The sequence below is a fragment of the Aquarana catesbeiana genome, linkage group LG10, assembly GCF_042186555.1.
Source record: "Aquarana catesbeiana isolate 2022-GZ linkage group LG10, ASM4218655v1, whole genome shotgun sequence".
Taxonomy (NCBI): Eukaryota; Metazoa; Chordata; class Amphibia; order Anura; family Ranidae; genus Aquarana; species Aquarana catesbeiana.
The window spans coordinates 37,578,662-37,600,647 of NC_133333.1; the positions used below are offsets into that span (position 1 = coordinate 37,578,662).

General features: G+C 43.6%; 1 protein-coding gene across 2 annotated transcripts in view; it reads right to left on the minus strand.

Moving 5' to 3' along the window:
• GRIK5 (glutamate ionotropic receptor kainate type subunit 5) overlaps positions 1 to 21,986 on the minus strand; it is a 591,069-nt gene that overhangs the window by 127,669 nt on the left and 441,414 nt on the right. For both annotated transcript variants that reach the window (XM_073602012.1, XM_073602011.1), the window contains exons 10-12: positions 20,581 to 20,685; positions 19,702 to 19,809; positions 15,653 to 15,856 (exon numbers count right to left, since the gene is read on the minus strand). In XM_073602012.1, coding sequence (XP_073458113.1) covers positions 15,653 to 15,856; positions 19,702 to 19,809; positions 20,581 to 20,685 — 417 coding nt within the window. The remainder of the gene's footprint in view (positions 1 to 15,652; positions 15,857 to 19,701; positions 19,810 to 20,580; positions 20,686 to 21,986) is intronic.

Sequence of the window (21,986 nt, forward strand, 5' to 3'; positions counted from 1 at the left end):
TGTGGGGAAAAAGTATATAAATGTCATTTGTGTACAGCATTGCATGACCGCGCAATTGTTAGTTAAAGTGCAGTGCCGTATAGCAAAAAATGGACTGGTCATGAAGTGGGAGGTCAAGTGGATAAAATGAGGACTCTATGTATTTAATCTGTTGGCGCCGGCCTTGGTGGTGGGCCTTGGTTTCAAGCGACCGCATATTTGCGTGAATTTGGTGGAATAAAGCTGGGCCAAGAGAGCGCACCCTCCACGCTCCCGATACCGTTACTGGTGGCTAATGTAAAGCTCACGATCGCAGCTTGCGATTGGGAGCTTTCCCATCATGTGACCGCTGTGATTGGTCACATGATCGTAAACCTTGTCCCACCTCCCGGCATCCTAAACCCCTTAAAGAGCCATGGGGCGCCGGCTCCAAGGGGTTAAGTATAGAAGTAGTAGAGTATTGGACCATGTTAGCCATTGATTTGTAAGGCAAAGCAAGGATGGACAAATGTGAAAGTCAAGTCAAAGATTACTTTATGATAATTGTTATAATAATGATTCAAATTATGTACTCACCGAAAAAAAATACTTTTGTTTCCCTTTAGCTGTAACCTTGCAGGTCCTCAGAGCAGTTATATTGACATTTCCACTGCGGTACAAACCCTTCAATTATCTTACATTACAGCTGATGCATTCCTATATGTACTCTAACTCCTCTGAATATATTACCTTCTTAGTAGTGTGTTTAGTTGAAAATTATTATTATTTGTATTGACCTCTGTGGACTAAAATGTTGCAAAACTCATAAACTTCATTTATTAGTTTTTATGGGAATGTATTCATTCTACAAACTAGCTCATTAGAGTTCTATGTGCATGTTTTCCAGGCACGTAGAGAAAGGTCAGAAACTGGCTAAATCCTATAAAAAGTTACCCATACACCTAAAACAGAAGTGCAGACTTACAAGCTAAAATTGAATTTATATTATTTTGTCCTCATTTATATGAAATACATTTTTTAAAAATACATATTTAACACAGGTCACTTCTATGACACTTGGTTTGCAGAGAAAATCTTTTTTCCAACTAAAAAATCTATAGAACTCTAGGGCTAGGAAATGTTGGGGATGTCTCGCCCTACTCCCCCCCCCCCATCCCTTCCTGACTTAAAGTGGTTGTAAACCTCAGACATGAAATATGAATAAAGCATATCCCTCTATGGTGTGTACTTGTTGCAATCCAGACCACTAACCCTATGTTCACAGCTATGTGTTTTTCAGCCGATGCATTTTCGGAAAGGGTCTGGGACTTATTTCTCGCAGCAGATTGCATTTTGCATTTAATAAACTTCAATGGAGCCGCACCAAAAATGCAAGTGTTGTATTTTTGATGGGTTTTGCAATTTTTTTTCCTTTTTTTTAATATATAATTCTTTATTCAATATTTTTCAGTATATAACAAAGCATATGAACAATATAAAACAATAATAATGACAACAAAGAGAAGAAAAAAAAAGAAATAAACCTGTATTAAAGTAGAGAACAAATCTAACCATCCAACCTCAGAATAATCACAAATAAACCAGCGACACCACCTATTAAATTCATACAATTAGGAGTATAGAGCCACACAGTATGCCTAGTAATAAATATTACTACAATTATTGACCTGGATTACATTCCATCCATAACTCAAATTCTTCCTCTATTATACCTTCCCTTCTCTACTTTAGAATAAAAGAAGTCTCTCCCCTGACCCCATCCCCTGGAGGTCACGAGAGAGGGATAAGAGAAAACAAAAAAACAAAAAAAAAAACACCAAAAAGAGAGAGAGAGAAAAAAAAAGGGGGGAAAAATAAATAAATATAACTTCTCAGCCTCTAACACCCTCCTCCTCCCCCCCAGACCACCCCGCCCAGCCAAACCCACCCATATAAATTTCAATGCTTGGTGACTACTCAGCGCAACGATCAACATACTGAGATGTACAAGTGAAGGTCATCCATGGCCGCCAGGTTTCCCTACATTCCTCCTCTCTACCATGGAATAAGGCTGTCATGTTTTCCATTATCCTAATTTCATCTATTCTGGGGTGGTGAAACAGTAGATTTCCATAGGTCTGGGATACATGAACGAGCGGCATTCAACATGTGTGCTACCAATGACTTTTTATATTTTTTATGCATTTCTTTTTCACTTTAACACACTGGGGTTTATTTACTAAAGGCAAATCCACTTTGCACTACAAGCGCACTTGGAAGTGCAGTCGCTGTAGATCTGAGGGGGACATGCAAGGAAAATAAAAAACAGCATTTTTGCTTGCACCTAACTAGATGACAGAAATCAGCAGAGCTTCCCCTCATTTCAGATCATCCCCTCAGATCTACAACGACTGCACTTCCAATTGCACTTCAAAGTGCACTTGCAGTGCACAGTGGATTTGCCTTTAGTAAATCAACCCCACTGTGTATAGCTGGTTGCTAATGAGCGGGCCAGGAAGCTGGCCGCCGTGTCCTTAACAACCGGTGAGTCATCAGCTGTCAGCGGAGTTCCCTGTTGACAGCTGAATGTAAAAAGAAAATTACCAAAAAAAAAAAAAAAATTGGGGAAAAAAAACAACGTGGGGTCCCCCCTACCGGATCCATACCAGGCTTTGGAGGGGAACACCATGCTAAAAAAAAATGGCATGGGGTCCCAGCCAAAATCCATACCGGACCCATATCCCGAGCATGCAGCCCAGCAGGTCAGGAAGAGAAGGGGAGGAGCGAGCAGAGACAACTAATGACGCATCAGTTGTTAAGGTCGCAGCGGCCAGCTTCCTGGCCCGCTCCTTACCAGCTATATGCAGTTTGTTTAAAGAGAAAAAAAAAACGCAAATTGCAAAATGCATGAAAACTGCATGCAAAAACGCATCAAAACAGCAGGTTTAACAACCAAAGTGCATTGCACAATGTACCTGAAACCTGCAACTGCATACGGTGCCTTGAAAATGTATTCATACCCCTTGGCATTTTCCACATTTTGTCATGTTACAACCAAAAACGTAAAAGTATTTTTTCGGGATTTTATGTGATAGACCAGGGATATGCAATTAGCGGACCTCCAGCTGTTGCAGAACTACAGGTCCCATGAGGCATAGAAAGACTCTGACAACCACAAGCATACCACCCAGAGGCAGAGGCATGATGGGACTTGTAGTTTTGCAACAGCTGGAGGTCTGCTAATTGCATATCCCTGTGATAGAAGAACACAAAGTGGCACATAATTGTGAAGTAGAAGGAAAATGATAAATGGTTCTCCAATTTTTTTACAAATATCTGAAAAGTGCGGCGTGCATTTGTATTCAGCCCCCTTTACTCTGATACCCCTAACTAAATTCTAGTGGAACCAATTGCCTTCAGAAATCACCTACTTAGTAAATAGAGTTCACCTGTGTGTAATTTAATCTCAGTATAAATACAGCTGTTCTGTGAAGCCCTCAGAGGTTTGTTAGAGAACCTTAGTGAACAAACAGCATCACGAAGGCCAAGGTACACACCTGACAGGTCGGGGATAAAGTTGTGAAGAAGTTTAAAGCAGGGTTAGGTTATAAAAAAATATCCCAAGCTTTGAACATCTCACGAAGCACTGTTCAAGCAATCATCTGAAAATGGAAAAAGTATGGCACAACTGCAAACCTACCAAGACATGGCCGTCCACCTAAACTGACAGGCCGGGCAAGGAGAGCATTAATCAGAGACGCAGCCAAGAGGTCCATGGTAACTCTGGAGGAGCTGCAGAGATCCACAGCTCAGGTGGGAGAATTTGTCCACAGGACAACTATTAGTCGTGCTCTCCACAAATCTGGCCTTTATGGAAGAGTGGCAAGAATAAAGCCATTGTTGAAAGAAAGCCATAAGAAGTCCCGTTTGCAGTTTACGAGAAGCCATGTGGAGGACACAGCAAACATTGTGGAAGAAGGTGCTCTGGTTAGATGGCCTAAAAGCAAATGTGTGGTGGAAAACTAATGCTGCACACAGGGGCGGGTTGACAACTCATGGGGCCCCCGGGCAATAGGAGATTATAGGGCCCCCAGGCAATAGGAGATTATGGGGCCCCCAGGCAATAGATTATGGGGTCACACAGTATACACACATACAGTATACACACACAGACACACAATACACACACACAGTATACACACACAGACACACAATATACACACACAGAATACACGTACACACGCTGAAAAGGTACTGGAGAGGCGGGGCAGCTATAATCTTGGGATTTTTAAAAAAACACAGATTTTTAAATACTGTCCCTGGTTTTATTGAGGCTGGCAACCCTGATGGGGTTGCCCGAGTGCCCGAGTGCCCAAATGGTCAGTCCGCCCCTGGCTGCACATCACCCTGAACACACCATCCCAATCGTGAAACATGGTGGTGGCAGCATCATGTTGTGGGGATGCTTTTCTTCAGCACATGCGCCCTATGGATCTTTTCCTTGGACCTTGTGGGAGTATAGCTTTGCTAAAAAGTGCTAATGCAAAAACGCGGCAAAACTTGCGCTTTTAACGCGGCTTTCTACAGCTAAAGCTACTGCCTTTTTTAGAATGTCCAGTGTGCATGAGGACTTCAAATTGCAAGTGCCTGTAAAACAATGAAGAAATTCAGTACCCTAAATTTTCCCTTAGTGGGTCATCAGTTTAAGGTTTTTTTTTTTTTTTTTAAATCTTTATTTATCATTTTTCATTACAGAACATTTCCCACCGGGGGCATTCCAACAGTACAATCATTCTATAAATTCAGAGAATAAAACAAGCTTGCCCACCGCAACCGCCCTCGCCCCCCTCTACCCTCCCGACCACCCTTCCCTTCCCAACCCTGCGGGATGTTCCTTGGTAGGTGCATATCACATCTTACCAGCTCCCTTCCAAATGAATATCCCTTCCTTGTTATACCATTTTTATATAATCTCCTTTAAATAGGACCATGATCTTTTGAATTTAATCCAGCCTGTCCACTTCCCCATATGCTCCGAATCCTCATCAGGTTCCGTTCCCCACCTGTCTAGGCACTCGACATTAAATATTTCGTTAAGGTCAAAGAGCCAATCTCGCGTTTTAGGACTTGATGGATTCAGCCAGTTTAAAGCGATCTGTCTCTTGGCCAAGTCTAATATTATAGGGACCAGAGAGGATTGGTAACTCTTAACTGAATCCTGAGTCCCGTGGAAGAGGCAGGCCCATGGATCTTCCTCGATTTCCCTCCCTGTAAATTCCTTTGTCAATGACAGGATTTTTTTCCAGAAGGCCTTAATGATAGGGCATTCCCACCAGATATGGGCCATTGTGCCCACAGTTGGGCATCCCCTCCAGCAGGTGTTGACCTTTGTCCCATCCATTTTGCTTACTCTGTCTGGGGTGGCATACCATCTTGCTAGGACTTTATAGTGAATTTCCGTTCTCCTATTGTCTAGTGCTGATTGGTGAGCCAATCTCAAAATTTTTTCTATTGTGTTCCTATTACACTGTGACCCCAGTTCCTTCTTCCACCTTTTAATGTATGGAGGCGTCACCTCCTCCTGTTCCGCTCCCAATATTCTGTAAATTTGGGAAATGACACCTCCTGAAAACTCCTTCGTACAGAGTTTCTCCAGCGGTCTGAGCTCTTCCATACTTCTAAGAGGCTTCGGTAGTTTTCCAATAAAGTGGGAGAGCTGGAGATACCTCCATCTGTCCATTACCCAAAGTTCTGATTCTCTACTCAATTCCGTGAAAGTGCAAATTTTCCCCTTACTAATAAAGTTTTTCAGTTGAATAGAATCCTCTTTTAACCAATTCCCTCCCACTTCCCTCATCCCTGGTTCGAAAAATAAATTGTTTTTCATATATAACAACGGTGAATTATAAGACCATTTGTGCTGTGTATGTATTCTATCCCAATATTTAAAAGTGTTTTGAGTTAATAAAGATGTGTTAGTGCTAAATATTCTAAACTTTGGAGGGTTCCATAGTGAGTGTGCCAAATTATTATTTCTTAAGGAGAACTCAATGTTCACCCACCACTTGTCTGTCCCTTTCTTGCTCCATTCAATGACCCGTGAGAGCACTACAGCAATGTAGTACCTATTAAAGTCTGGTATCGCTATTCCCCCTTTTTTTTTCCCTCTACTCAGTGTTGCATAGGAGATACGCGGTTTGTTGCCACCCCAGACAGTTTCACTGATTAATTTCCTTAAAGCCTTCAGGAAATACCTTGGTAAGGGAATCGGCAACAGTTGGAATTTATACAAAATTTTCGGAGCGATCATCATTTTAACAGCATTAGCTCGCCCAAACCATGAGAGCGGCCTAGACCGCAACCTTCTTACCTCTTGCCTGATTTCATCTAACAATGGGATGTAATTTTTTTGAAATAACTCTTTAATGGTGTTGGCTAGCTTAATTCCCAAATACCTGATCTCCCTTTTCCAGGGAAAGGGAAACCCTGCAGTTAAATGGACTTCTTCCTGCTTAGTTAAACTGATATTTAAGATTTCGGACTTACCCGGGTTAATTTTAAAATTGGAAACTTCTCCGTATAATCTGAGGATTCGGAGCCCATTAGGGAGGGTTATTCTGGGGTTAGAGAAAAAAATAAAACGTCGTCGGCAAATGCCGCCAGTTTATGCTCCTCCGTTCCCACCCTCACCCCGTTGCAGTCAGGACTGTTCCGAATGGAGGCCAGGAGAGGTTCAAGGGACAAGACAAACAAGAGGGGGGAGAGCGGGCACCCTTGCCTTGTTCCATTTACCATCCCAAAAGATTTTGAAATGGCCCCGTTAACCCTTACAGCTGCTGTTGGGCTACTGTATAGAGCCCTGACCCAGGAGATAAACCTAGACCCGAACCCATTGGCTTCCAGTGTATTCATCAGGAACCCCCAGTCTACCCTGTCGAATGCCTTTTCGGCATCTATCGACAGGAATAGAGCTGGGGGTCCCCTGCATCTACAGAACTCCGACAACAGCACCGCCCGTACCCCTTTGTCCCTGCACTGTCTTCCGGGTACAAAGCCGGACTGGTCCGGATGCACCAGGCCGGCCATACATCCCTTCAGTCTATTAGCCAGCACCTTGGCGTATAATTTAACATCCGCGTTTAACAGGGAAATGGGCCGATAGCTTGAACACAGCCTAGCATCCTTCCCTTCTTTCAGTATCAGGGTTATCGTAGCGGACAATGCCTCGCCTTCCATCTCACATCTGGTGCCCAGGTCATTCCAATATTGACACAGCCTAGGGACCAGTAAGTGTTTCATTTTCTCTAAGTAGATGGTAGAGAAACCATCTGGGCCTGGGCTCTTACCCTTCGGGGAGTCTCTCAGGGCTGCTAAGATTTCCTCTTCCTCAATTGGTTTATCCAAAAGATCCTTATCCTCTATGGGCATCACCGTTAAGCCTGCTTCTTTCAGGAATTCTCTACTCCTGGCTAACTGGCCACTAACCCCCCCCCCCCCCCCTTTGTCCTATAGAATAAAGATCGGCGTAAAATTTTCTAAACTCCTCAGCCATGCCTCCGCTAGTCGCTATCTCTTTCCCACCTGTGCTATTTATTTTCTCGATAAAGTTCCGCCCTCTTTTTTTCCTGATTAATCTAGCCAAGTGTTTACTCGACTTGTTTGCCCATAAATATTTGTCCCTGGCTATTAAATTAATGGCTCTCTTAGCATCCTGCTCCATCATGTCCCTCAGCTCCTCCCTCCCAGCAACCATTAAACGGTAACAGTCCTGATCCTGCCCTTTGGCCTTTTTGTGTGCTTGTTCTAAACGGAATAAATCCTCTATCAGTTTTTCCCTTTTTTCCTTCCTTTTTTTTTTCCGACCTGCTCCTATAGATATAAGGGTCCCTCGGATATAGGCTTTGTGCGCCTCCCAAAAAATAGAGGGTGATACCTCACCCGTATCATTTGTATTGAAGAAGAAATTCACCTCATTCTGGATCTGCTCTAACACTTTGGGATCCCTGAGCAATTCCTCATTCAGCTTCCACGAAAGAGAACTTCTCCCCGCTTCTGGAAGCTTCAGCCTCATCGTAACAGGGGAATGGTCTGAAAGGGTTGTTATTTCAATTCTAGTTTCTACAACCTCCTCCAATAAACTATGGTCCACAAAAATGTAGTCCAGTCTGGAGTAGGTCCCGTGCACAGGGGAGAAGAAGGTGTAATCCCTCTCTTTAGCATGTTGCACTCTCCACACATCCATTAACTGGCTGTGGAATAATTTCCGCCTAATTGCCCCTAATGACACCTTCTTTATCCCCTGGGCACGAGACGTACTATCCAGAGCGGGGTCTAAGCAGAAATTTAAATCCCCTGCCAAGACCACCTCCCCTTCCCCAAATCCCAGCAGTTTCTCCAACACTTGTCCCAGGAAAGTAGTTGGGCTTCTATTAGGACAGTAAACATTAGCCAACGTAAACATTCTTGAGCCGATAGAACCTTTTAGAAAAATATAGCGACCTTTAGGGTCTGTTAGTCTGTCCCTTACAGAGAAGTTCGATGCCTTAGACAACCCTATGGCGACTCCCCTAGACCCCCTGTCAGGGGAGTCCCCGTAAAACCATTGAGGGATCCTTGGGGAGAACAGCCTGACCCCTGTGTCAAGGGTCAGATGGGTCTCCTGCAGGAAGACTATGTCCCCGCGTAGGAGGCACAGTTCCCTCAATATTTTATGTCTTTTCCTAGGTGAATTTAACCCTTTTACATTATAGGATATAAATTTGATCTCAGGTATAGTTAATGGGGTGAGCATTTACCTCTATACTCTGCTCATCACGAGCACATCCCGCAAATACCCCCTCCCACCTCTTATCCCCCCCCTCTTGTGCCCCTCCCACCCCCAAACCCCCCCTCCCTTTCCCCTCCCCTACCCCAATTCCCTCCTCCCTATTCCCACTCCTCCCCCTTCCCACCTCCCCCTCCAACCCGCCTCCCCACCACCACCCCGTGGCGCTCGCTTCGCCAAAAGCCCGCCCATATGGAAATTCACCCATTCCACACTGCGGTGCTTCTCCCCCAGGGGTGAGCTCCAGCACCGGCGTCCAGTGCCTGCCCCTCCCAAAGAGGGGGAGACACAGGAGATGGAGACTCGGGGCGTCCCCGCCTAGTGATGCACCCCCACCACCACAACACCCCTTCCACTCGGACCTTATACAAATTATTTTATATTATTTAGAGAAGACCTTCTAACGATCCGCCTTCCCAATCACTACTTTTTATTCAATTTAAACTAGAGTCCATAGTACGTAGGTCCTCGTGCCTCCGAGAGTAGACGCCCCCTTAGGGGGAAGGGGGGGGGCGAGGAGGAGAGAGAGAGGGAGAGAGGGGAAAAAAAAAAAGGGGGACCCCCCCCTCACACTCTCCTCTCCTCCCCCACACCCCCCCCCAGCTCCTATAACAAATCAGGGACGGGAATGCCCAGGTTGTTACAGAAGTCCTGCGTCTCTTCCATGTATCTCATTCTATAGGATCTTCCATCTTTGGTAACTATCAGGGATGTTGGGAACCCCCAGCTGTATTTTAGATTTGCCCTTCTGAGTTGATCAAGGATTGGTCTCATCTGTCTTCTCCTCTCCATAGTGCCTGCTGAAAGATCAGTGAATATCTGCAGATCTTTGTTTTCAAAGTTTATTGGAGGGGCCCCTTTTAATTTCTTCCAGATTTTTTCTTTGTCCTCATATTGATGAAATTTGATTATAACATCTCTAGGGGTGTCTTGCTTTATATGGGGGGGCTTCCTTGTTCTGTGGACCCTATCGATCCTTAGTACTTCGTCTTCTCGCCTGCCCAGCAGGGGGTTGAAAATCTTCCTCATCTTCTCTCCCAGATCCTCATTTTGTTGTTCCGGGATAGATCTGATGCGTAGATTTTGTCGCCGGCTCTGGTTCTCCTGTTCCTCCAGTCTAAACGCCAACAAACGAATTTCATTTTGCATCTTCCTGACTTGTTCTTTTAAGTCTGATATGTCCTTGGCTTGAATACCTGAGGCCTCTTCAGCCTCCTCTACCCGGCGGAGAAGGTGTCCCATATCAGAGCGGACATTTAAAATCTCCTCTTTTATCACGCTTTCTAGTTTTTTTTCCAGTTTAGTGAGCATTTCTTTAGCCATGATTCTTTGCTCCTCAGCCGCACTACATGCAGACGCCCCCTCCGAATCCGGCTCTTCGTAAGTTCTGTCACCCTGTCCCCCCTTTTGTTTCTGTTGCTCCTTCCTCTTTGTACTTGGGTGTTTCACCTCCATTCCTGGGCTCTTTGCACTTGCTTCTTTTAAGTATTTTTGTATAGAGCTGGTGTTTAAGCTCTCTCTTGGGTTATGGGGTTCCGCTAATCTTGATGACCGGCCTCTCATACTTCCACTCCCTGTCCCGGTTCGCCCCTTTTTATGGTTTAATGAAAAGGCGTATCGCACTCCCCTCTCCAAACACTTTTCTGTTTAGAGATCTCCTCCCCCCCACAAACCGTGAGGGTGAAAGGTCTACAATACCCCTAGGGGCTGTATTAAGTCTCTGAGGTGGATGTGCCGTTTCCTTCCTCCTTCCAGGCCACAGAGCGCTGAGGCTGGTTGTCTTGTGACTATTTCTCTTAACTGATCCTATCCCAGCCCAGGGACCATGCTCAGGAGAGAGAAAAAAGCCCCCAACAACTGGAGGGTGACAGGGGCAGGGCAATCCCTACGAAGGGCACATTCAACAGATGCTAAACCTCTCAACTCAGATGTCCGCTTCTGACTAATAAACAGAGGGGAGAAACCAGAGAAGCCTCAATACTCCAGTCCTTTTTAACAGGGCCTGTGGAAAAGGTAACAATGAGCCCTAATTGCATGCGTTTTCCAGATCTCCCTGTCTCGCATCAGGTGCTCCAGATTGAGCCCGCATAGTTCATACCCAAGCTTGTCAGTTATTATACAGTGGAATCAACGAAGCATCTCCTACCTTGCTTCTTCTTCCCAGAGAACTGAGCGATGCAGTGGATCCTTTAATTACTTGTCTTGCTTCCTATTGCAGCGCCCGGCGCTCGGTTTACACTGAGAGCTGCAGCACCGCTCTGTGAGCCCCCTGGCCGGGACTCATGAATCACCCGTACCACAGGCAGTTCACCGCTCCGGGCGATAAGCATGGGGGAAGGTACACTGAGGACGACCTCCACTAGAGTCCGTAGCGGAAGGGCACTTCAGGGCTGCTGCCGCGGCTTCAGCGGGTAACGGTGGGGGGGGAAGTGGGACAGATGGGGAGCCGGACGCTCGCTCCTAAGCCGGCCACTCGCGGTCTCTCACCCCGTGAGGCATCTCCGAGGCTCGTTGGCGCCCCGTCTGACAACTCCTTTGGAGCCGGTGCTAGGCTCCTCCCCTGTGCTGACGTCAGACGCACATCACGTCAGCCTCCTGGTCCCATCAGTTTAAGGTTAACTGTGAACAATGGCCCTAAAATTTTTGCATTCACATTGATTGCATGCCAATATCTAACCTATGTAGCACACACAACAGTTTTATTTATAGGCGCCCCAACATGTACAGTATGTTTCCGTTCATATATGCATCTACGTGGGAGTGGGATGGACTCAATTTTTTGGGTGGGGGGTTTTTAGGTGCTTGAGTGTAACTTTTGACAATTTTTTTTTTCACTAAAACTTTATTTATATCACATAGGGGACATAAAGTCCCACCTCTTGCTGCTCTATTTCTGCCTGCTGACCCCTAGTCACTGTAGGACACATTAGTGAAGTAGGGTTCATCTGGCAGAACCATAGTGGCCACAAGGGGACCTGGTGTTTGACCAGCCAGTGGAGTGCAATTGGATTGGCACTGGGATCGCTGCTACAGTGTAAAGTTCTGTTTGACCATTCTTCCAGAAGTGCATTTGTGAGGTCAGGCACTGATGTTGGACGAGAAGGCCTGGCTCGCAGTCTCAGCTCTAATACATCCCAAAGGTGTTCTTTCAGGTTGAGATCAGGACTCTGTGCAGACCAGTCAAGTTCCTCCACCCAAACTCGCTGATCCATGTCTATATGGACTTTGCTTTGTGCACTGGTCTAAATCACTTGGTGGAGGGAGGTTATGGTGTGGGGTTGTTTTTCAGAGGTTGGGCTTGACCCCTTAGTTCCCTTAGTGAAGGGAACTCTTAAGGCATCAACATACCAAGACATTTTAGACAATTTCATGCTCCCAACTTTTTGGGAACAGTTTTGGGAAGGCCCCTTCCTGTTCCAACATGACTGCGCACCAGTGCACAAAGCAAGATCCATAAAGACATGGATGAGCGAGTTTGGGGTGGAGGAACTTGACTGGCCTGCACCTGACTTCAACCCCATAGAACACCTTTGAGATGAATTAGAGTGGAGACTGCGAGCCAGGCCTTCTCGTCCAACATCAGTGGCTGACCTCACAAATGTGCTTCTGGAAGAATGGTCAAACATTCCCATAGACACACTCCTAAACCTTGTGGACAGTCTTCCCAGGAGAGTTGAAGCTGTTATAGCTGCAAAGGGTGGGCCAACTCAATATTGAACCCTACGGACTAAGACTGGGATGCCATTAAAGTTCATATGTGTGTAAAGGCAATACTTTTGACAATATAGTGTATGTATGAAGCCGCTTTCTTTCCAGGATAGTCGGGGTCACTTTAAAGTGTACAAATTTTGTGCTAATGAGCTTGAACTATGCTCAGCCTGCCCTAACCGCAGCTCAATGTGGCCAATTCCTTCCACTTTCACACAAAGCCCACACTCACCCAAAGCTCCAAAACCGAAGGCCGTTAAGACTTATATTTCTGACCCTATTAACCTGTAATATCTCTCCTGAGGCCCGTCACTGTTTGCTGCTTCCCCACAGGAAGGAATCTGATACATTGGCACAGACATACTGGATATATAATTCTCACGGGTTCAGCCAGTAATATTTCCACCGCCTGAACAGCTTCATGTAATCTCTGCTCGTTATCATCAATAATTACCGACCTTATGCACATATCACTGACTACATGATTAAACACGCCAACATCGCATGGCTGCCAGCACATTAGGAGAGTGAGAATGTAATGGCAAATTAAAGGACCTGAAGTCAGATGGAAATGACCTTTAAGGCAAACGGCGATATACAAAGTGTATTTACCCTTAACAAACAATCAGAAATCACATGTAATTAGTCTCCCGCTAGACTGCAGAAAGGTAAAACCTGATCGACTGGTACAAATTATTCACCATTCTTCTGAACAGGGTTATACAGACATATACTTAGACAGGGGCCATATAACAAAGGTTCCAGTGCCTTAACCACTTCAATTACAGGCACCTTCACCCCCTTCCTGCCCAGGCCAATTTTCAGCTTTCAGCGATGTCACACTTTGAATGACAATGCAACGCTGTACCCAAACTAAATTTAAAAAGACCAAAATTTAAAAAAAAAAAACGTTTTTCTTTATTTGTGTTATTAAAAAAAAAATCTCCTTCACTGACAGGCACTGATGAGGCGGCACTGACAGGTACTGATAAGGTGGCACTGATGGGCACTGACGAGGAGGCACTAATATGCAGCACTGATATGCACCACTGATGGGCACTGATAGGCAGCATGGATATGCAGCACTGATGTGAGCTGATAAGTGGCCTTGATGGACACTAATAGGTGGCAATGATGGGCACTGATGGGTGCCAATATTGGGCACTGATAGGCGGCACTGATGGGCACTAATAGATGGCACTGATGAGGAGGCACTGACAGTCATTACTGATGGGCACTGATTGACATCTGTTTTGGGCACTGACAGGCATTACTGATGCCCACTGATTGGCATTTTGATGGGCACTGCTTAGCTTCTGTGGTAGGCACTCTGATGGGGGCTGCACTGATAATTAATGCACTGATTATCAGCACAGACCTTCCCTCCCCCCCCCACCATCAGGAGAGCCGCCAATCAGCTCTCCCTGTTAGCGCGAACCGAGGAAAGCCGATTAACGGCACTTCCTAGTTACCGCTCTGATCAGCTACGATTGGTCACAGCTGATCACATGGTTAAGAGCCTACCTCATAGGCTCTTTACCACGCTCGGAGATGAGGTGTATCAGAGCGACACACAGCACCACCGATCACCGCAATGTGCACCTCCGGGAGCGCGCACAAGCAGCTTATCCTGCTGGACATCATATGACACCCAGTCAGGATAACAGAGCCACCTTACGGACGTCATTCCACAATAGGTCGGTAGGGAAGTGGTTAAAGTATAAATAAAAGTAAAACTTTTTTTTTGTGGATAGAGTGGAGAGGGATTAGAACACCTGCCAGGTTTTATTGCTGTCTGTGCCCCCTTTAGGGAGATTCACACGCTCTATTAGTCCTGGTGACCATTATCACTTAAAATGAAAAAAAAAAATTCAGGTTGTCACCAGAACAGGAATAGAAGGGAAATATTTCAATGGGTACACTAGTTCTGATGGTAACTAGGGATTCCCTCACTTTGGGGGACTTCCTCTTACTTCCTGTTGTGGCCATGTGATAGGAAGTGAAAGGAAATCTCCCAATGGGTCACAGCTGACAAAAAATTGACAGGGGTAATAACACTCTACACTATCCAAAATGAAAATAAAAAAAAAAAAACGTTTTGGCTTTAGTTCTACTTTACTCTACACTAACAATTTTGTTTAATTTTTAAATAGTTATTTAAAGTTGGACTCCAGCAGATATGAAAGACACAAATTTTTGCAACTCTGTATTTATTAATACATCCTTAAAGCGATTGTAAAGGTTTGTTTTTGTTTTTTGTTTTTTTTTTAAAATAACAAACATGTTATACTTACCTGCTCTGTACAAGAGTTTTGCACAGAGCAGCCCCAATCCTCCTCTTCTGGGGTACCCTGGCGGCGCTCCTGGCCCCTCCTCTTCATCGTGTGCCCCCACGGAGAGTTGCTTTCCATGGAGACACCCTTGCAGGCACAGTCATGAGACCCGCTGCTGCATCCATTGACACAGACATCAGGACTCGGCCCCGCCCCCGCTCTTGTATCACTGGATTTGATTGACAGCAGTGGGAGCCAATGGATTGGACAGGTCTCAGTTTATGAAAAGTGACATCCCATGAGTTTCTTTGAGGTGGTGCACTTTACAAATAAGTAAGAGTAAAGAATTTTAACTCCAAAAGGATTTATGATGTAATGCACTTAAAATTGTGATCCACCAGTCCCTGCTGTGCTAGAAGTTGAATTGCATAACAAGGTTTCCTGGCCTGCACTTTTGAATACTTTTAGACTCTTTCCAGCCTTCTGATTGGACTGCTATTGAACATCATTCACAACACTTTCTCTGGGCTCTCACCCTCTTTTAAACCCATATAAGTACTTCCCCCTCCTCCATATAAGGACCTACCAGCCTACAGAGTAAACACTCCCACTGGAGGCCTGATGTTAGCTGTAGGTGACATTTCAGTATAGATACATGTTAGACATCATACACTGGTTGAATTAACCCAATATCATTTCATGACTTTTGAAGGAAAATTTTTATATTTTATCCAGTTGTTTTTTTTATTTTCAAGAAGGTGTGCTTCAGGCTCCTGGCCTCAAAGTCCAACATTCTTGGTAAGCAATACACTTCAAATACAGATAGAAGTTTCATAAAGCACAAATACAGAATACAACTGCCAAAAATAAATCGGGTGCCACCACCTACCCGGTTTATCAGCTCTCCCACCATCCCTGTCCAAGATCCATTGGGCTCCGGGGCTCCATACAGTCCATCCTCAACAAGTTTGATCTTGTAGTTGAACCTCAGAAGAGCAGCCAACTCCATCAACATCTCAGCACAGAAGCCCTCGTACTGGTCATTGCCAGATAAAGAGCGGAAATTCGGTTTACGCATCATGTATGGATTCTCCTGAAGAAAGATGATGGAAGATCAGTGAGGAAGAGGTGAAAGGGATAACAAGAAATGAAACCCACTTTTACCTTAGGGAGAAAGTGATTTGATTGCATGGGGTCTTTAGCAAGTCAAGGGGTGGATTATGAAATGTGACTGTTGTGGTTAAAGCCCAAATCCAGCCAACATATTGAGCCCCCATCACTCTCTCAATTCTACACACCCAAGAGGATATCCATGCTTTCCTTGGCTTGTAGTGTAATGTAACAAAAATGGAAATTGAAGTGCCACACAACTACTAAAAGGTCCAGATACAACCTTATTCCAATAAAATCAGACGGACTATACAAAGATTGTTTGGATTGTTCCCGTGACTTTTATTAGATAAAAATAGTTTCTGGTCCATTTAGCAGTGGTGAGGTTCCTAAATTTCCATGTTTGTTACATTACACTACAAGCCAGGGAAACCATGCAGATCCTCTTGGGTGTAGAAGAAGCCTAGGAACCAGATTATTTACAGTACAGCAACAATGATAGAAATAACAGTAAGATAACCTTACAGATCCAGCACTGGTTTTCCACTTTCCCCCCCTACTTCTTTTCAAGGTGTCAAAGAGATAACAAGTGAGGCAAAATATCCCCAACATAGTCATGGTGAAATTAAGACCTGATAGAAACATAACTCTTCCTCACTCTATATATACTGAAAATAACTGGATATACAAAGAACAGTGGTCATGGGACTTTATATGAGGCACATCACTTAAAAGAATAGTAATACATATATTTTCCAGAGTTGTGCAGATTAGCTGTGTCCCCTGATTTTCCACTTATATGGATCCCATCACAGAAATCTGTTCCCTTGGTTTAGGTGGGATGCCCCTGCCTCCGCCCCGGGTCAGACACTGTATCTGACACCCTCCGTTTGCCCTCTCAGTAGCTGGGCCAATTCTTTGAGCTGACATGTAAGTATTAGACCCTTTGTTCTTCAAGACCTTCCCTTCCTTGTTTAATATAGGGAATCTTTACCAATATACCATTCTTGTTTACTATCCACATTTTTTGATATTTTTGGCATTATATTCCTGACGAGTGGACAGATCCACGAAACGCGTAGAGGTCTCGAATGCCAAAACAGTCTGTTTCTTACTACTTATATCTATCATGTATTTGCTCATGCAAACACTATCATGTATCTATCTATCATGAATTTATTTTACCTATCATGTGTCATATGTCAGCTTTCAATGGCCTTTTTTGGCTTTATTTCCAAAATCGCATTATGTATTTTGTTTTTATCCTGTTTGTATAATAAACAATCGTATTTTTACCTTATGTACTTTTTGTATTACTATTCTTTGAAGTGACATGCCTCATATAAAGTCCCATGACCACTGTTCTTTGTATATACATGTATAATAGGGATGGAGGCCTGTCACGATGGTTGTGTCAGGTCACATTTGTTTTTTATGGAAAATAACTGGACAACCGGAGTTAGGCTTATGTCCTGTACACACGAGCGGAATGTCTGACAGAAAAAGTCAGACAGAAGCTTTTCATCGTCTATTCCGATCCTGTGTAGGCCTCATCGGACTTCTTTTTTCGAAAATTCTGATGGACCTAGAAATGGAACATGTTCTAAAAATTTACGACGGGAAAACCGATCATCTGTATGCTGTTCCGACGGACCAAAAACGACGCATGCTGTGAAGCAAGTACGAGACGGAAGCTATTGGCTACTGGCTATTGAACTTCCTTTTTCTAGTCCCGTCATAAGTGTTGTACATCACCGCGTTCTGGACGGTCGGACTTTGGTCGGACTTTGGGTTGACCGTGTGTAAGCAAAACCGCTTGAATGGAATTCCGTCAGAGTTCCGTCGGAGAGACCTTCGGAGTTTATTCCGACGGCTAAACCAGTCGTATGTACACGGCATTAAAGGTTTTTCCAGGAAAATAGGAATACCCTGTTAGTGTGGAACTCTTCCACAATAAAGACCTTTCCTCTTGGAGCACCCATGTTTGTAAAACCAAGAGCTGTCATTTCAGATTTTACTCTCAGCAACATTTGCTGGGATAAAAAAAATATTGCCTTACCATAATGGAATTCAATAGCTCTCCAAAGAAAATTCTAAAACTCACCCCTTGGACTCCAATTACTATCAGCCACAGAGGAACAGAGATCTCACAGTTGTTTATAGAGAGCTAAGGTGGGGATTCTTGCATCAAATATTCAATGTCAAAATTACTAGGACATTCCCTAGAAAAGTCAAATAAAAAAAGAAAATGCTGCCGCTGACCTCCCTTTAGCATAAATCACATGGTCTCTGGCTACCAGAAGCATTGTTGGTGTTTTATGCCATTCTACACAGCTGAGACAGACCCTATCTGGCAGAATTACAGTAATGTATTAAGGTTTGCAAAACTTTGTATTTGTATATATTTGCCATCTATACAAAGAAACAAGATAATACACATTGATAAAAAATTAAATTAAATTAGGCTAATTTGTTTCAAAAGCACTAAAAAGACACACACAAAAAAAACACTAAAAAGATTATCACTGCTCTATAAATATATGACTCAAAGGACTTGGTACATTTATTTTGGCTAAATTCATACATAGATATAGTTATAGGTAATAAAACTTTATAACATTCACTAAAATAGAAGACAAAGCAAGGATATGTGAATGTGATACTTCAATAATAAATAATCTACCGATTACCTTTATGCTTTTTGGCAGGCTTTGTTACTTACTGCACTAGGTAGAGTGAGACTGTCATTTTGCACATTCAGAGCAAAGCTTACACATGGCTAAGAACCTTACCTTTAACCCCACCAAACATTGGTCACACTTGCACTCAGTGATATATCAGGATAGAAACTCATATACTTCCCATATCCTGAAGTACTAGGTATTTCACAGGGCTGAGGCTGGCTAGGGAACACAAGAATCTACAACAGCGGTGGTGGGCTATCTGGTGAACCTGTTTCTTTTTCCTGAATTGGAAAATAAACAGGAAGCAATGGTACATTTCCCTTGATGGGGACAACAGCAGCAAGAAAGATTTGGCTGGGTTTGAGATTTCAAGTAGACTTTGCATCAAAATGCATGGTCCTCTTATCATGTGGACCTCCTTTCCTCCTCCATGTAAAAAAAAAACACATTAAAAAGAGAACCTTAGCTCACAAGCAATTTTGCATGGACAATGGACCTTTAATGAGATTCTGGGAACACTGAAGTGCCCAGTTCCCTTGAGAAATCATACCACCAGTGTGCAGGAGCATCTTCCCATGATATCTGAGATCCTCAGGTGTCACAGATTCCTGGTAGAAGATCCAGTGTCATCACCCTTGCTTAGATCACTTTAGAAGGTGGTGTGTAAAGCTGAGTGCTTTTTTAATTTTTTCTTCCAATTTTTTTTTGCTTTCTTTTTATCAAGGGGGATGAGGATCTACAGGATAAACAGACCTCACATTTTGATGCAAGGTCCTCTTTAAGGAGAAGATGTAAGCCTAAAAGTCATGTAGTGTATCAACAGTTGAAAAGAAAACCAGAAATTTGTGATTACCACCAGAGTAAGGGACATAAGAACTAATAACACTCCCAAGAGATAAACAACTCCAAAATAAGCACACTGAAGAATTAGCCTGTCAGACCTGATTCCATAAACTTATTTTATACTGCTGGTAATGAAAAGATAACATCTAGAACAACCAGAGGAAATTTACAAAGACAGTAAAATATTTATATAGAAGCCAGCAATGACGCATAAAGATCGTTGTAGATGATGAACACTTAGTTAAGTCAAAGACATCAAAAGTTTTGGTAAATTTACAAGGTTTGTTTTAGAAGAACACACCAGAATTGTGGTTACCACCAGAGTCTTGTTCTCTAGGGTGTCTGACACGTTGATGTCCAGGCTGGTGGCATTCATGGCCAAGGTGCGGTTTGAATACCAAACTCCAACCTGTGAAGGAACAGAAAAGGGAACAAGCAACATCAGTTATTGAAACTGTATTATCATCCAGGGAATTTTGCTAAAGTTCTGTATGATCCAGTGCAGTTAGGCAGGTTTTTGGTGCTTCTGAAAAGAATGTAGCTTTTTATCACATGATTCTGTGCTGTACAACCTTCCTCTCTGAGGTAAATAGAGGATGGTACCTGGGACTCCTTCAGACATGGCCATTTAGAAACTGTGATACTGACATCTGTATAGATTTAACACTCAAGGAAGCCAACCACAGGAGAAGAATCTCAGCAAAGAAAATTAGAGCCATTAGGCAGATAGGTTGCATCCCATGAAAGAGTTTATACAAAATGTAATGTTTGACTGGAGTGTAAATCTTGTTTGTTTGATTCGTTTTTGAATAAACAGAATGGATTAGATTCTTTGTCAAATTTTTACTGCTGTCTGTATCCCCACTGTGGAGTTCCCTGCCCTGGAAATAGGAAATCAAAGGAAATCTCCCCAGTAGGGATAGCCACAAAAACCTGAACTGCTAGCAACCGAGCTGCCAAGTCTTCCATGATCTATAAAAGTTGAATACAGTGGTGGCTTGGTGGTTAAAATGGTAACATTTACAAGGTACTGTCTTCATGGGCTTTGGACTTTCTCCTCTTGTTTTTAGGGCTTCTTGAAAATTCTACAGTTACATTGCATAGCCATCAAAAAAAATTATAAATACACTACCAAGCCTTAATAGTTGTCCATAGATTGTCCCTAGAGTATGTAATTTACCTCTCGGTGACCATCTCCTGCCTTCTCCAAGATACGTAGAGTGTAATTTGTCCTCTGACCTTTGCTGTTAAACTCCACCCGTCCAGTCAGCCCATCGTACTCTACCTGATAAGTAGAAAAAGAAGAAGAAGAATGAAGGGACAAAACATTTTTCAAATTTAGAAGTGACGAATGGCTTGTGTGGGTGACTAAGCTCTGGCGATCATTTAAAGTGAACCTATGCTTTATTCATGCAGGAAAATGCTCACATTAATGGCAGTAACTTAAAGCTAAACTCCAGGACAGTAAATATTTCTCCCTTGCAGTGGGGCTGTCACCACACTGCAAGGGTTAAATTCTTATTTATGTCTATAGGACTGGGAAAAGTTGTTTTACTTACCTGATCCACAGTCCTGCAGACTCCTCTGTACTGCAAGACTGGTCCTGGCAGGCTCTTCTCCTCTACACTCTAGTAGTCAAATGCCCCCTGACATCTTCAAGACTGATGCAAGGTCCATGCATTGGATGGGAGGATGCCAAGGAACACTGCACTGCCGGAGCATAGGGGAGGAGTGGAGGGTCAGGTAAGTAATACTAGTTTTGCTGCCGCTAGACAAAAACAAGCAATTAACCCTTGCAGTGCAGGGACAGTCCCATCGTAAGGGAGGTTTTTACTTTTCCTAGATTTAACCTCACTTGCCCTTCACTTCCATACCACTCCATTTAGATGCTGGAAGCAAAGAAATTTCCCAGTAATTCTGTGTTTAAAGAACATGTGACTCACTCCACTCTTTCCTCCTACATAATGTTGGAGATTTGGCTTCAGGCAGTCAGTGCAGTCTCATGGGAGGAGGGACAGACATGTCTCCTTTCCCTTTTTTGTAATACACCAAAACAATTTTAAACAGTATAATTTACACTGTCACAAGCATGTTCAGTTACTGACGCAATGTATTTAGGGACTTAAAGCGCCACAAAGGGCAGTAGAGGCAGAGAAATATACATTAATACTTACCTTATTCCTTAAGGTAGATATTTGTACTCATTCAGTCCCCCCTAGACAAAATGAACATTTAACCCTTGTAATGAGGGGGAGCCCCACTGCAAAGATCATTTAAATTATACCTAAAAGTAATCACGTTATATGAGAGGGATTCCCCCATCAACACTGAATGTATTGATGGGGAAATTGAGTGATTTTCTTTCCTGCAACACGTGGTTGCAGGAAAGAAATTTGCATCATCTATGGCTTGCCTAATGCCGCGTACACACGACCGGACTTTTTAACATCAAAGGTCCAACGGAACGAATCCGTCGGACAATTCGATCGTGTGTGGGCTTCATCGGACCTTTTCTGTCTAAAAATCTGACGGACTTTAGAAATAGAACATGTTTCAAATCTTTCCGACGGACTTGACGCCTATCGA